Source organism: Podarcis liolepis, assembly GCF_965112155.1.
Source record: "Podarcis liolepis genome assembly, chromosome: 5".
NCBI lineage: Eukaryota > Metazoa > Chordata > Lepidosauria > Squamata > Lacertidae > Podarcis > Podarcis liolepis.
Window position 1 is genome coordinate 38,588,401 of NC_139556.1, and position 16,197 is coordinate 38,604,597.

At 42.4% G+C, this 16,197-nt stretch overlaps 1 protein-coding gene across 2 annotated transcripts; it reads left to right on the forward strand.

Annotated features, from left to right (window-relative positions):
- The first annotated feature begins 1,021 nt into the window (after nt 1-1,021).
- Nucleotides 1,022-15,137, forward strand: FAS (Fas cell surface death receptor). 2 transcript variants are annotated; one of them, XM_083503184.1, is made up of 9 exons: nt 1,022-1,178; nt 3,237-3,411; nt 4,102-4,242; nt 5,793-5,904; nt 7,631-7,695; nt 8,211-8,297; nt 9,527-9,582; nt 11,376-11,412; nt 14,851-15,137. In XM_083503184.1, exons 1-9 carry the CDS (start codon nt 1,119-1,121, stop codon nt 15,132-15,134), a joined length of 1,017 nt encoding a protein of 338 aa, XP_083359310.1. In that variant the 5' UTR covers nt 1,022-1,118; the 3' UTR covers nt 15,135-15,137. The 2 variants fall into 2 exon arrangements, with proteins under 2 accessions (XP_083359310.1, XP_083359311.1); XM_083503185.1 differs by lacking the exon at nt 8,211-8,297.
- Nucleotides 15,138-16,197: the final 1,060 nt, after the last annotated feature.

The window sequence follows — 16,197 nt, forward strand, 5'->3', positions numbered from 1 at the left end:
CTGTGGTGTCTTTAGGACATATGGTTTTATTGACATATTGTTGCACTCGAAAAATCCACAGCAAGAGTAAACGACAGCAAAATCTGTGCAGCTTGATAATATATTGTTGCATGCCACTCCAGTCTCTGAGAGATTCTATGGTTTCTGTGCTCTTTCCCAGGGTTCGTGTTTCCTTTTAGGAATTATGTACAGTGAAGACTGCAGTGTTTTTATATAATATGGTTTATTTACACATGTATACAACCTGAGCCTGTGATGGAGGGGTGCACAGCATTAACACCCCAAAAAGTTCTCAGTTCTTCTTTCTCCCATAGCCACAACCTTTGATTCAAACAGTCACTAAACTTCCTCTCAAATGTTGCTTTCTAGCTTGTTACTTCTAAGTCACATCACTACAAACTCAACTTTCTGGATTTATCTGTTGAGGGAGGGCCCCCCACCCATTTGACCTCTTTCACCAAGCCTCTTAAGCCCCCTTAATGGCTCATCACCTTGGTTCTCACCTCATCAGAAGGCTGGCCTGGCTATTACAATAATTGGAAGCCACCCCAAACACGCATAGGATCACAGGTTTGGAAGGGTATAAGGAATCATCCAGACTGACCACTCCCCCAAACTCATAACAATATTTTGCATTCTGAACCAGAGAGAACCTTTGTGGGGGAAAGATGCTCAGTGTGCGCTGCATCTCAAGCTGTACAAATTCTTATTCCTAAACAGGAAACCTTTGAGGGCCTTTGTACGCATTTGCAAGCTGGAGACACTATTTTGTGCACCTTGCGCACAGTGCAACCGCACACCCAGAATAAAGGAGCTTTCAAAAAGCCTTGTTCTTTCTACCATAATGGTCACTTGTTTGGCAGTTGAGGTGTCAGGACACCTAGTGGCAAAGACACAAGTAACAGCAAATGCTTTAAAGATTCCTTTGGCTCACTGCAAGAATGACATGACAAAGTTCGTTTGACTTGAGCTGTTCACAGAAGGGTGTTTCCTTATCTTGAAATAGCATGAGCTCTCCAAAGCAGAGTGTGTCACCGGCCTGTCAAGCCGTGTTTACATTGCTGACTATAAGGGGGAGGGAGTTTCTCAGAAGTGCTCTCCTTTCATTTTCTTTTTACATGCGCTGGCGAAACAACATGGCCAAGAAACTTGTTCTCTGCCTCTTAACCCTGTGTCTGGTAAGTATTATTTTTTCCCCACATATCACCTCCCTGTAATCATTGAAATACCTGTTACTAGCCACAACATTCTTATTCAGAAGCATTCTGTCAGTCTGTTGTTTTGAGAGTTTTTGCCAACAGTTCTGAAGGAAGGCTGCATGAGAAACGGTAGTCAGAGAGTGGCAGGGTTTGAAACAGTATCCCAAATGATTGGTTTTGTTTAGTGTTTTGAACAGTATGGTTAGCTGACCCAGAAACAGTTTGTTTTTCTCTTGTGTAGCGGAAAAGAAGGTACTTTGAGAAGCTTGCACCTCAATAAAGATTATTAAAGCCTTTTTTTTTAAAAAAACACAAATTAAAAGCATTAATTCATAAACTATTGGATGCAGCCTGTACAGTAAATTCCTTTTCTTATCTGGCTATGCAACTATCACCAGCACATGATGGTGGTTTTTTCCTTCCCTCAAACGACTAGGTTAGGTAAGTTAAAATCTTTGGATACTTAGTTTATTATAATGCAATGCTGAGTTGTGTCAATAGGAAGTTGGTCATTGTTGTCAACTGGTTGGGACTTCAGCTTTCTTCCTGAATGTATTATTCACAAATATATTTCAGAGAAGCAACAAATCTCTCGCTCTTAGCACGGTGCACTTTAATATCTATGGTTGACTGAGTTATTTTACTTTACAAATTAATCAAAGGGAAGTCCCAAGAAAAACTTGAAGGAAAGAGGGAGATGATACGTGGTAACTGTCAAGTCTAGGCATATGCCGTTGAGCTCAAGTCAGTAAGAAAGTACCTATGAGTCATTAAGTGTTATTGTATTCATGTAATAGAATAATATAACAGAATTTTCCATCCTGTGGACCACCACCTCATGCTAGATATGGTATTTTTATGTGCTCTGTTCTGTAGAAAAAGTCCCTGTCTTTTTCCCCATTTTTCTTTTAAACTAGCGCATTAGGGGCAAGATTCTAGATCTTCCTGTCATGCTAACTTTCTAGACACATGGACACATTTCACTTGAGGAACCGTTTAAAGATGCAAATTTCTCATCTTTAGCAATTTGAAGGAGGGTAGTCTCAGCTGGACTCTATCGTGTGAATTTGCCCTGAACATGATGAAGATTAGAAATTCTGTTGTTTCACTCACCTTAGTAAAATGCAGCATATTATTATCAGTTTCTTATTATTGTAGTAAGCATTATGTAGTAGTTTTGCTACAGATAAGCTCAAGAGATAACAGAAACAGGAAATCTTGTTTTGGGGGAGGTATGGAAGCATGCCAGGTGCACTAGATTTCTAACACTGTATCTGGCAGAATTTAAACTGCAGTGGCACAGAAGCTGCACTGATTGTGACAAGGACAGGCCGGGACGGAAATTCCTGCCTTCTTAACTGCGTAATCAGGGATGATTGTAAAAGGTGCAGGATTCCTTTGCTTCCTTCACTACTCTGCTCAGGAGGGGAGAACTCCCTTGGTCCCTGGTCATGTTGCCTGGGGCTGATGGTAGATAGATTTTTAATGAAATGGCAACATTAACTTGCAAAGAAAGAACACTCAATATAATACCAGACAGGTTACTATGCTATAAAATAACATTTAAGACACAGCATGCCCTTAAAAACACCAAAGGAGCCACAGCTGAGAGTACTCTGGTTTCCAGATGGGGAAGGGCCTACAACACCCCAACAGCTTCTTCTTCTATTTTTCCTCACAGAAAGGAAAACGTAAGCTATGTCCTTGGGGTGCTTACATCTTCCTTGGGGTCACACCAGTAGCCAAGAGTGATTCTCAAAATTACCCACAAGGAAGCCTCCCCCCACAAACTCAGAACTTCCAGTCCCTTCTGTGCACCCTTCTGTCATCAGAGTATATCTGCTTTGTTCTTTATTTTCATATGAATAAAACTTGACAAGGAGCAATTTGGTTGTCTTTATTGCCTATCAGAATCCAAAGAGAACTATTGTCTTTTCGGAAAATGCCATAATGCATTGAAATGTAATATTTATATATTCTCTCTCTCTCTCTCTCTCTCTCTCTCTCTCTCTCTCTCTCTCTCTCTCTCTCATATAGGCATTTGATTTTATTACTCCTGGACCATTGCATGAGAAAGTGTCTATGTCTATGACGCCCAGAGCACATAAGAAACCTGGGCCAGTGAAAAGTATTTTTAAGCGGAATGTTATCGGGTGTCGGAATGATACACAATATCTGTTTCAAGATCTTTGCTGTGATAGTTGTAAGCCCGGTAGGTATGATTGTAAGATAACTGAGAAGCATTTCCATTTTCAATAGTGGAGAGCTGAAACACGGGTGCATTTTAGGAACATGCTCACCACTCAGCCTCTCCAGGCAGCTTTATACTTTGTTTTTGCATGAACCTGATTGCAAGGCAGTAAATGTTAGAGGGAAATTAATTAGGTTCTCATTGCCAAGGCAACCAGACTGATGCTCCCTCTCTCTCTCATCCAGTTAGAGCAGAATACAGATGGGGAAACACATTGAAGCCCTGTGCAGGCATTCTAGTCCCCATGAGGGAGTGGCTAGGGAAACCCAGCCAGATGGGTGGGGTATAAATAATAAAATTATTATTATTATTATTATTATTATTATTATTATTATTATTACAGCCGAGATAAGTGTGCTAACTCTGGCCTCTGTTGCCATCACCATCACATTTCATGTGTCATTCTCATAAGGTTACTTAAAAGGAAAGCGTTTGAATATTACTCTGTCAAGCTCCACTTAAGTCACATTATTAAATAGTTTGGAAATGGATACCTGTTTAACCTAATCACTATCTGGTTAGCATTGTTCCTGCAATGATTTGGCACTTAGGTGGTGCTGAACAAGACAAAGTGATTCAGGAAATCTGAGACATTCAAGTGAATCACACCATCTTAATGTTTAAACTGCTTTTTTGTTTTTTTTAAAATAGGTTCCTTTGCTAAACGGGAAGGTTGCACAAAGGACAATCCTACAACTTCTTGTGAAAAATGCATAGATGGGGAAGAGTATATGGATAACTACAATTATCGCCCCAAATGTCTGCGATGTGGTCACTGTGACACGCAGCATGGTATGTTTGCAATCTAGAACTATTGGTTGTGATGCGTATTGCATTAGAGAGAAATGTTTTAAGTGCATGTCTTTGCAGAAAGCCTAGCATGTGCAACACAGAGAAAAGGCTTCTTGTCTCCCTACAAATGTTCCTCCGTATATGCATCAGATTGCATGCTGGGTAGGGTGGTGGTGGCAGCCATTGCACACACTGGCCTCTAGGGCAGTGTTTCCCAACCGGTGTGCCGCGGCACACTACTGTGCCGTGAGACACCGGCTGGTGTGCCGTGGGAGGGAGGCGGGCGAGTCGGGCGGCGAGAGGCGGCGGCGGCGGCGAGGATCCGCGTCGAGCCGGGGGCGGCTCCGCGGTGGTGGTGCCGAGCGGCGGGGCAGCTCGCGCAAAAGGGAGGAGCGCGAGACAGCGGAGGAGGAGGAGGCCGGCATGTCCGGGCAGCAGCAGCAACAGCAGCAGCAGCAACTCCCGGCGACGGCTCCTCCTCCGCCCGCTATCGCCGCCGCCGCCTCAGCTGCCCTCGCTCTGCTGCCTCCTCCCACCCCGGCAAGGGGAAGGGAAAAAACGTTCACTTTTGTGCGTCCCCCCCCGCGTGACGCTGCGCGCTGACGTCACGGGGCGGGGCTTTAATGGTGGTGTGCCGCGAGATTTTTTTCCGGTAAGCAGGTGTGCCGTTGCCCAAAAACGTTTGGGAAACACTGCTCTAGGGGATGGGAACCAAATAACAGAAGAGGACTCTTATTTATTAAAACAGCAAACATTATGTGCTGCTGTGGTGAAGACATGTAGACACATGGAACAAAATAGAACACAATGGGTGCAATATAGAAGTTATATCCTGATTTTCATCAACTGAAGACTCTTAAATATATGATCAAGCCTTTGGCTTTTCATTGAACTTCAAGAACACTTAGAATCACAGAGCTGAAGGGGCCTTGCCAATCATCTGTTTCTTTGCAGGGAATACAAGGCTATAGCAGCCCCTAACAGATGGCTGTCCAGCCTCTGCTTGAAGACCACCAGTACTTGGTTGCTTTGTTGACTTGTCCTTACCATTAAGAAGTGTCTCCTAATGTTCTCCAGAAAATCATTGGGCTGTAGGCCAGCATGCAGTTGTTCCCTGCTATTTCCATGGAGGAACAGAAGCGCACATACACATGAAAGATGGGAGGGTAGCAGCAAGTCTGATAAAGTCCACTAGTGTGAAAGAAATTTAGCACACCTTGGTGGCATAACACAATAGGTAATGCAGTGTAAACAGAACATTAGAAACTGGGGAAGAAGTACTAGCATTATAACCAGGAAACCTAACACAACAATCCCAATGGACCTCTTTTTTGTGACAGTCCTTCAGGAATCAGCTTTGTTTCTCTTCAGATTCAGTCCAATTCATCTGAGTCTTCAAAACCTGCCCACTATAAAAAGAACCAGTTCATTCATATATATATATATATATATATATATATATATATATATATATATACACACACGCACACACACACACACACACACACACACACACACACATTTTAATAAAATGTTTCTATTTATTTTAGGTTTTGAAGTTGAAAAGAACTGTACCATCCACCAGAACATAAAATGTAGATGTAGGTCTGGCTACTTCTGCAATTCTTCTGAACCATGCCGCCACTGTGATCCATGCGATGAGTAAGTCTCCTGCACAGTTACTGACTAAAGGGCAATTTGAATGAAAAACAGGGACCGGAGACAGGATCTAAAGCATTTTTGAATTGTAGATCTTGCATTTGAACCTCTGAACCTGCTCCCAATATATGTGGTCTCGGAAATATACAGTATCCACCCCATAGTTCTAAACATCTATTGCTTTGATGAGATAGGGTTGACTAGGGCAGTGTTTTTCAACCTTTTTTGGGCAAAGGCACACTTGTTTCATGAAAAAAAATCACGAGGCACACCACCATTAGAAAATGTTAAAAAAAATTAACTCTGTGCCTATATTGACTATATATAAAGTAATTCTCTTGAATAGGAATCAAATAAACACAAAGAAAGTATTTTATAATTACTTTATTATGAAATAGTAAGTAAACAGAAATGTGAAAAATTATAAAATACTTTTTTTTTAAATCTTTCGAATTTTTCAATTTTTCCCACGGCACACCAGGCAACATCTCGCGGCACACTAGTGTGCCGCGGAACAGTGGTTGAAAAACACTGGACTAGGGATGCACGAATCCTTTAAATTGAACACAGTTTTGTATGCGATATTCCCTGCAGTGCACATTTTGTACAGTTTACAACACTGCTCCTTAAATATGCATTTTTGTATAATTTTCTAGGCACTGCTCTTGAAACACACCCTTTGCACATCACATTTTCCCCTTCAAAATAGTTGTTTTTATGTATTTCCCCCATAAAATCTGCATTTTTCGTATGCACTTTCCCATAAAAGATACAGATCCCCGAATTTGAGCAATGCAAACCATCAACCTCTAGGGAGCCACAGATTTTGCACCCCTGCTCTGTATTCATAGGAATGCAACCCTCGATGGTCTGATTTGAAACTTTGTCCAAATCACAGGCTACTCATTATGGACTACCATAAAATAAGTAAATCCAGAAGGAAGAGAATGCACAATAATTTCCAAACACTAGGTGGCATCATTGCTCTTCTTCCATGTGTTTCCAACCATTCTCTGGGTGTGTTTTGGAGTGGAGCATAATCTGAAGCTTGGCCAATGGTGAGGGACGATGTACAACCATAACCACACTTTCCAGCTTCTCCGTAATGGACTCTAAGTTTCACCTAAACAGGGACCTGAACCTAGCCTAGAAAGCTACTGAGGAGTGCATGTGCTTATGCTTCAAAGTTGTTTTCTGGAGCAGAATGGAATAAGGGTGTGCATCATTAGCAATAAGTATTGGGTACTCCAGGCATGGTATATAAATACCAAGAGCCCACTCTTTTGCTTTTGCATAGTTCAAGGATGGGAAATCAGTGGCTTTCCAGATGTTGGATTTCAACTCCCATCGTTCCTGGCTATTGTCTATGCTGGCAGGGGCTGATGGCAGTTGGAGTCCCGACAGCACCTGGAGAGCTACTGATTCCATATCCTTGGCCTAGCCTGTGGAACAGTGCCTTCTATTTGTTTCACATAAAGTTCTAGCTTCCAGCTCTGGCTATTGATATCAGAGACTCTGAGCTGAAAAGTCAAAAGATCTAGACTGCAGCTTCTGGGAGGTCCAGCTTGACAATGTCATTGGAGGATACATTCCTCCAAAAGGAACTTCAAAATTCCTATATCATAATAAGAAACTCAAAAAGCAATAACTTGAGGAAATTGACTATTTTGCTCTGTTCCCTTGACAGATGACCTAATCTTTCCATTGTTTTCAAATAATTTATTCACAGGTGTAAAGGTGGTAAAATTCTAGAAAAATGCACCCAAACCAATAACACCAGATGTGACAGAACAGGTAACTGTTGGGATCTTTGACTTAGCTCTGAAATATACCTTAAACAAGGGAATGATTACAAAAGAAGAGTTGGCTTTCGGTCTGCTGTTTCAGATGCATGACAACTTCAGTTTTCAGTCAGCCAAACTTTGGCCATCCTATCACTGGTCACTGGTTGGAGTGGGGTTGAGACCTCTCCTACATACAGCGCTCACTACTCTGCCTTGGGGTGGGTGGGAAGTGAAAGTCGGCATCGATTGCTCAAAAACTCAACAGCCACAGAGTGAAACAAACAGTTGTGTGAATGGGCTGTCAGTTGTTTTCAACCTGACTATATTTAAGGGGATGTTTGCATTTTGTACTGAGTGTGGTGGGGCTGGATTTCATTTGTTCATTCTACCCATAAAATGGCTTTGTGTCAAAGCTGAGCCTCATGAAGCAGAGACCTGCCATGTGAGCCATATAAGTCTAAAATGCTTATTGGTGAAAAGTATCTGCATATTCTGTATGAAACTTTGCAATGTTCTACTTAACAGAGATTGTACAAGATAAAACAGCTTCAATTGTTGCACCCATTGTAGTCATCATAGTCGTTGTGGCGGCGATTCTCATAATGTGGTATGGTACGTTGATGCACCTTTAAACTACCTTATTTATGTTCTAAAATATTCCACAACCTGCAATGCATGCTTGAGGGTTGTACTTAAGGCTTATGTAGCATAGACATGGGTCTTTTCATGCCCAGCCACATTTAAGAAAAGTTTGAGAGATTGTCTCAAGGTTCATGTGAACGTACTTCTAGAGAACTATGGTAGCAAGCCTAACCCCTCTTACCTGGGAGTAAGCACCATTAAATTCTACATGATTTAGTTCTGAGCTGGTATTCCATCAATCTGTTTTTTTGTCCCCAGCTTGAATCCAAGGGTGGATGGGGCTAGCAGGAAGTGTAGTCTTTGTACAGTGGTGCCTCGCAAGACGAAAAGAATCCGTTCTGTGATTCTCTTCGTCTAGCGGTTTTTTCGTCTTGTGAAGCAAGCCCATTGACAGATTAGCGGATTAGCGCTATTAGCGCTATTAGCGGCTTTTAGCGGCTTATCTGCTGATGCGAAGCAAGCGCATAGGAAATTCGTTTTGCGAAGCACCTCCAAAACGGAAAACTCTTTCGTCTAGCGAGTTTTCCGTCCTGCGAGGCATTTGTCTTGCGGGGCACCACTGTACTTCAGGAAATGGGCTTTTAAACTCCACCCAACAACTTGTTTAATCGAGGTTTTAAAACCCTGATTAAGCATACAGTCAGGAGGGGGTGCGAGAAGGAGGTGCTGTGTCACCTCACCTCCCACCCTGTCCCCACATGACTACAGATCTCTGCAGCAATCAGGATCCAACTAGCCACTCATCTGGTGAGCAGAGGGTTCAGTACTGCTCAATTTGGCTGCACGGACCTGTTCACCTGATGGAAGCAGGCTACTGGGAACAGCCCAGTGCAGGGCTGTTTGAAAGCCCTTTTGCAGACAGCCTCATGCTATTGTTTTCAGGGGTTGCCTATCTCACCTTCTTTCCCCCTGTAATCCATCACTCCCCCTACCTTTTGACCATCTCAGATCACTGCAGGTGGGCCAACCCAACTCGAGACAATCTGGCACTGTCTCATCGCAATCCAGCCCAAACCTTGATCCACCCAAATAAGCCCGATGCAATTTGGGATATGGACTTTGGTCAAATCTGGTTCACAGCCCTAATGGGTGCTTCTAGCCAGTGATGTAGAATTCTATGTTCCTTCCTATTGCTACTCCTGTTGTTTTATGAATGTAGTAAAACAAACAAACCATAGTTCTTTTCTGTGTGGCTGCAGTGCGTAAAAAGAAGAAAACCGCAGAGTACAATGTCAAAGAGGAGCCAAACGGAATGGTGAGTATCCTTTCTTACTTTGAATACAGTGCATGGCATTTACAATAAAATGGTATATAAATTTTATGAAATAAATATATAAACATAACCCAAGGAATATTGTAAGAAAGAAAACAGGGGGCAATGTTTTTCCTTAGATGAAAAATAGTTTTGCGTATCTTTGGGACACCTATTATGTGCAGGCAATGATGAAATAGCCAAACTGGCCTAGACCAAAATCAGATCCCTGGTTATACAGTAAATTCAAAGCATATTACAGCTGGCCACATAACAAAGTCCTTTGATCTAGATATGTGTGTGTCTTTTTCACATTCTTATTTTAATTGAGTTTTATAGTTAGTTGCAAAAAATAAAATAAAATGTACATTGAGTTGCGTATTGAAAACAAAAAAATAATGAACTGAACTGTGTCTTACTATGTTTTAATTTATTGGAAGACTGGGTTATTGGTAACCCAGTCAGATGGGTGGCATTTAAATAAATTATTATTATTATTATTATTATTATTATTATTATTATTATTATTATCCCTCCCCCCCCCCACACTTTTACCCAACCTGAAGGCATACTTCAGATCTAAATAATGATAGTAAAGTTCATACAAGCACTGAAATGAAGAGAGTCTGACATCAGTATAAAGGAAGATATTAACATAACCATATATTACATAATGCGCCAGGTACAGTTTGTCCTGTAATAATCCTTGTTCATGGGCTCGATAAGCATGCATGCGTTTTTGCAAACCTCATCACAAACTGACTATTAATCTAATTAGAAGATGGAACAATCAGATAGACCTTTGTGCATCATTTGGCCATAGATGTATTTAATTGCTTCTTTAGATCACATTGAAGTCAATGGTATTTAAATGCCATGAGTAACCTTGTGTTAGTTAGATGAGGGCCTTGCCAATGTGGTGTTCCCCAGGTGTTCCTGGACTACAATTCCCATCATCCCTGACCATTTTGTCGTGTTTGTTGGGACTGAAAGGAGGGTACTACATTGGCTATTCCTGTGTTAGATGATGTATCAATAAGACACAAGGTGCCTGGTCTTGTGTCCCTGCTACAAGGGGCCTTGCACCTGGCCTAGGGGGTGGGACCCAGTCTCATGCTGAACAGCTAAAAGAGGCTCCTGGGAGGCCACTGGAACATTGCTGGAACAATTCTTGGGTTGGGACAAATGGCTAAAATGTTCTAAAATGTTTTAAACAGTTTTAATTTTGGTTCCTCTGTTTCGTTTTTGTCAGGTTGGTGTTGGTTAAATGTTTAGTTCCCCCCGACCCAAATTAATTACATTAATTTGGGTCGGGGGGGGGGCGATTCTTTCCAGTAGCACTGTTTATTGTTGTTGTAGTTAGTGGTTTCTATTGATTTATTGGTTTGTTGCTTGTATAGGATATTTTGTTTTTGACAGTGTTTGAAAAAAGAAAAAATTCTGACCTCCTTTTTACTCTTTTACCTAGTGTTCAGACCTTAGTTGGCACAAAGAGTCCTTAAGAAAGAGTACTTTGCAGAATGCTGTTTTTATTCTTAAAAAGTCTCCTCCAACCACGATTGACAGCTTTACACACATCAAACACAACCAGCTTTCTACCATCCAACCAACCCAACACCACACTAACATTGACCACTCTATATATACAAGTACAATTTGGTGAAAGGTTGCATAAGTCATTGTAGGCCGCTGACACATGCTGACTTAGTTCTTTTAGCATTAAAGAAACAGCGGCCAATTTTTAGCCGTAACAGTTTTTAATGTTCAATGTTTTGTTTTTTTATATATGTTGTAAGCTGCCCTTAGAGGAAATGGAGCCTCTCCGTTATCCAGGTATGAAATATATATATGATGATTTCATTATTAATTATTATTATTGTTGTTGTTGTTGTTGTTTATTGAATTTATATACTGCCCTATACCCGGAGGTCTCAGAGTGGTTCACAGAATAAAATCAAAATATAAAAGCACAAAATACATAATCAAAATAAAAACAACCCAATAACCCCCCCCAAATAACCCCCCCCCACATTTTAAAAGGGCATAGGCATGTTGGCCTGTATACAGGGGTGGAGGAAGGGAGTGCTGTGGGGGCAGGATGCCCCGGGTGTCACCACTGATGGGGGGGTGTGACAAAACGCCGGGTGGCACTCACAGCGGGGCCTGCAGCATGCCTGAGCCAAGCGTCTCTCCAGGGAGTGACACAGCAGCTTGGGCATCCGCTGGCTCCGTCTGCCCCAAACGGTCCGCCCGCTGCCTTCCTCCCAGCTGTAGGGCGACTATGTGGGAGGAGGCAGGCAGATTCCGGAGGCCTCACGGAGTGTTCTGTCCTGGCTCGTCCTGTCTTGTGGGTGGCTGGCCCCGCCCCTGGGTGCAGGGCACACGCAGCCCCAGGCGCCCGATCGGCTTGCTCCGCCACTGCCTGTATAGCACAGATTTCGCCATGGTATCATCTTAGTTACAGCACAGACTTTTGCAGTATGCTCTACTTTTAGCAGAGTCTGGAAACGTCAGCTGGTTCCGAATGTGGCAGCTAAATTATAAACTGGAGCTGCCTTCTTAGGAGCATGTTAGGAACTGCACTGGTTTCCAATTGTTTCTGGACCTAATTCAAAGTGCTGTGGTGATCTTTAAAGCTCTTTATCATTTGGGACAAGTTTATCTGAAGGACCCCTTACAGGCAAACCTGCAATAAGGCCTCCTATGTGTTTCATCTACATTGTCAGGAATAGGTAGAGGACCTTATTGGTAGTCATCATTTATGGAACTCCAGAGAGAAGAGGAAAGCAGGGGCTCTCTAATGGTCTTCCACTATATGGATAAGACCATTCTTTTTAGAACTGGACAGTTCAGTGGTTGTCAGGGACTGGACTGAGGAGGAATGCTGGAGACCGCCTCCCCCTCCTTCTGAACCTTCCAGAGAAGAGGAAGACAGTATTGATTTACAACAGTGGTTTGCAGAAGGTCACGGCTCAGAGATAGAAGAGGGACAAAGATGAGAAATAATGAGGGGGGGGGAGGAGCAGAGCCAGAGCAGCTGGCTGGCACGTTATCATTAGAAAGCATTCCAGACCCACCTTCTCCCAGAACCCAGCGAGCAGTGAAAGTGGGAGAGCAGAAAGCTAAGAGGCAAATGGTCGTAAGCAGCCACCATAAAGGGGGTGGTGCTGTTGACGATTAAGAAGGGAAGGGAGGAGGAGATTATTTCGAGCAATGCCATTACCCCAAGAGGCAACATTTCTAAGCTTCTCTCTGTGAACAATGAATAAAAGACATTGGTAAGAACTTATTATCTATCTATTACTGGCAGTCTGGCGTGAGGGGGAGAGATCGGATTCGCTGAAGCCTGATGGGTGGAGTGCAATAGGGCCAGCAATGGACCCTGTCTGGACTCTGTTGCCATCACATGATAGGAAGTGGCCCAATCTGGGAACTGGGGTAGCCAATGACATTTTTCCAACCGATCAGCACAAGTGCCAGGACTGTTGATGCGGCACTGGCTTCCCTTCTCTATGAAGCCCACTCACTGTCGGCCAGGATTTAGTATTACATATTTAGATATGGATTCTAGTGAGACAGGTTTACATGTCTTGCTATTTTTTGGTCACTTGATTGCTTTCTTTTTCATTTGTAAAGCTGTCTAGGGAGCTTCTATGAAATTTTCTATAGCACCCTTGTCAGCTTTTCTCTCATCTCACTTTGATTAAATTAATAATAAAAGTCATGTAAAATTTTAATAAGTGAGCTAGATGTCGCATGGTAGACATATGTAACCATCTCCCCCCCTTCTTTCTTTCTTTCTTTCTTGGGGGGGGGGGATGAATAGCATTGCTGAATCAACCCAGGTTTTAGAAAGGTAGTTGTTTGCTTTGAAAGCACACACTTCCGCAAGAGGGAAAAAAATGTATCGCCTTGGAGAAAGCATTCTTGTTATAGGGACACTTTTAAGCAAGTGTAACTCACTATACGACATGGGTGGCACTGTGGTCTTAACCACAGAGCCTAGGGCTTGCCGCTGAGAAAGTTCGAATCCCCGCGGTGGGATGAGCTCCCGTTGCTCGGTCCCTGCTCCTGCTAACCTAGCAGTTCGAAAGTGCAAGTAGATAAATAGGTACCGCTCTGGCAGGAAGGTAAACAGCATTTCCGTGCGCTGCTCTGGTTCGCCAGAAGCGGCTTAGTCATGCTGGCCACATGACCCGGAAGCTGTACGCCAGCTCCCTCGGCCAGTAAAGCGAGATGAGCACCGCAACTCCAGAGTCGTCCATGACTGGACCTAACAGTCAGGGGTCCCTTTACCTTTAACTCACTACCAAGCTGTGTAAAAATGGAGGTGGAGCAGTCACATGAGAAGACAGTACCTCCTTGGAATGACATATTTATGGCTTTACATAGGCGTCATATATATAAATGACAGTAAAATTGAGGAAAATATTAAACAGGCAACTCTCAATTTATGCGGGGGTTACATTCTGGGGATAGCATGTAAAGCCAAAATCAAGTATAGTCAAAACACATTAGGTTCAATGGCAGGTGGGATTGACAAAGTCTTTCCCCCCAGAACCTGCCCCCTTTCTCCCTACTTTTTTTTTTTTAAAAAAAGCAAACAAACAAACACAATTTTTTTGGTAAACACTTAAAGATGAATGAGTGCAAGTTAAATGTGCATAAGCTGCGAGTTACCTGTTTATGCAGATAATATGTTGTTGTGGGTTTAGGGGGTCAGTCTGGGTGTTACCTGAGTACCTTCTAATTCTTGGGTCCCCACACACAGTGAAGGCCAAAATCTGTTGCTGAACTCATTGGACAAGGTTCTTTGCAAGACAATGAGCTTCTCTGGCCAATTAAATGTCCTCAACAGCAACCCAAAAGAATGAACTAGGTTGCAAGAACAAAAAATGTTGTGGTGCCCTCCTGACTAATTCACGAGCCTTTTTTCCACCCCCCTCACCTAGCTGCTATGTAGGAGAGAGATAGGGGGACAGTTGGGTGTGAGCTAAGCTAGAAGCAGGCTGGGAGCTGGAACATGCTTGCTCTGTGCTGGATCCAAATCTGTGATGAATGAAGAAGGAAGACCTTTGGGGTCAATAATGCTGTGAGCCCCTCCATATTATGACAAGGTTGTATATATGCATAAATAAAACCATATATCCTAAAGACACCTGACCTTCATTCCAAGGAAGCCAACCCTGGGAAGCACCTGGAACCCCTCGATTCTCTCTCTGCTTGGAGATTTGGATGGTGTGTAACATTTCCCCCATTTTTTCTTTCTAGATATTGATCTGCTCCCTCACATTCCTGTTATTGCAGAGGAGATGCGGCAGTCAGAAGTCAAGGCTTTTGTTCGGAGACTGAATGTGAAGCCCAGTCGCATAGATGTGATCATAAATGATAATCCAAATGATGGTGCTGAGCAGAAAATAAAGCTGTTGGAATGTTGGTACCAAGAACATGGGATGAAAGATGCTTATAAGACTTTGATCACCACACTGAGAGATCTTCGCTTTCGTGCCACTGCTGATAAGATTGAACAAAAAATAAATGGTGCAAGAAAATAGCAATCAGGTTCCTTCCTGATCACTGGTTTATATACATTCAGTTGATCTTCTGCTCACCTCACGCTTTTGTTGGTGTCATCAAATAGTGGATTGGCTACAAAGTGTATGACTTCTGTTCTTGTAATCCAGTGTCTCGCAATGAGGAGTGTATGAGGATCTAAAGGGAAGGAGGATATGAGTGCTTCCATGATATTTAAATTCTTTAGAAGTTCAAATGAAATAAAGGAGCCTCGTTTGAAGAGGAGCATGAGATTTGTATAGCAGAGAAAAGGAGGCATGGATTAAAAAAAGATTGAGTTAATTCTTCATTGAATGGGATCACACTAATTCAGGAAAACAAAACAAATAATCATGAAATCTTTCTTCTTTCGCTGGCGGAAAAAGAAAATTGATTTGTCAATCCAAAACTCAAAATTCGGGAATATTCAGCACAGCTCTCTTTCTAAAGTGCTGAAACAATACTGCTTGCAGACCAGCACTATTTATGTGTTTGTTTATCACTGCAAGAGAGTGGGTTTTTTCAGTGGTGGAACCATGGCTGTGTAATGCCCTGCCCAGAGTGGCTTGGCTGGTTGGTGCCTGCCTTGGAGTGAATTTAGTGCTAGTCAAAAACCTTAATATTATTTTCTAGGCCTTTTAATCTGTTTTAACTTTAAGCTACTTTTGCTTTCTGTTACTTCTTTGTTTTTATTGTTATTGAATTTCACATGGTTTTATTTCTCCTTGTAAGTCACTTGAGAACGCTGTTGCAGCCTATAAAATCGGTTCAGCCTGTAAATATGTAAATAAACAGTTTATTTAAAAAAGGTATCACTATTCTCCAGTATTCTCTCCTCATGAAAAGATGGATCCTATATAAATTACCTGTGAAATTTCTTACCATTCAAAGAATATTATGATTTGTCCCAGCACCTTTATCTGAAACCCGCCTACAAATTTCTATATACCCATTCTGAACATCTTCCAAAGGCCAATTAGGCCTGGCAACAGAGATGTTTGAATGCAACTCACCCATTTTTACATATTTGCAAATAACAGCTGGGTGTGTGTGGTCCGTATTAGG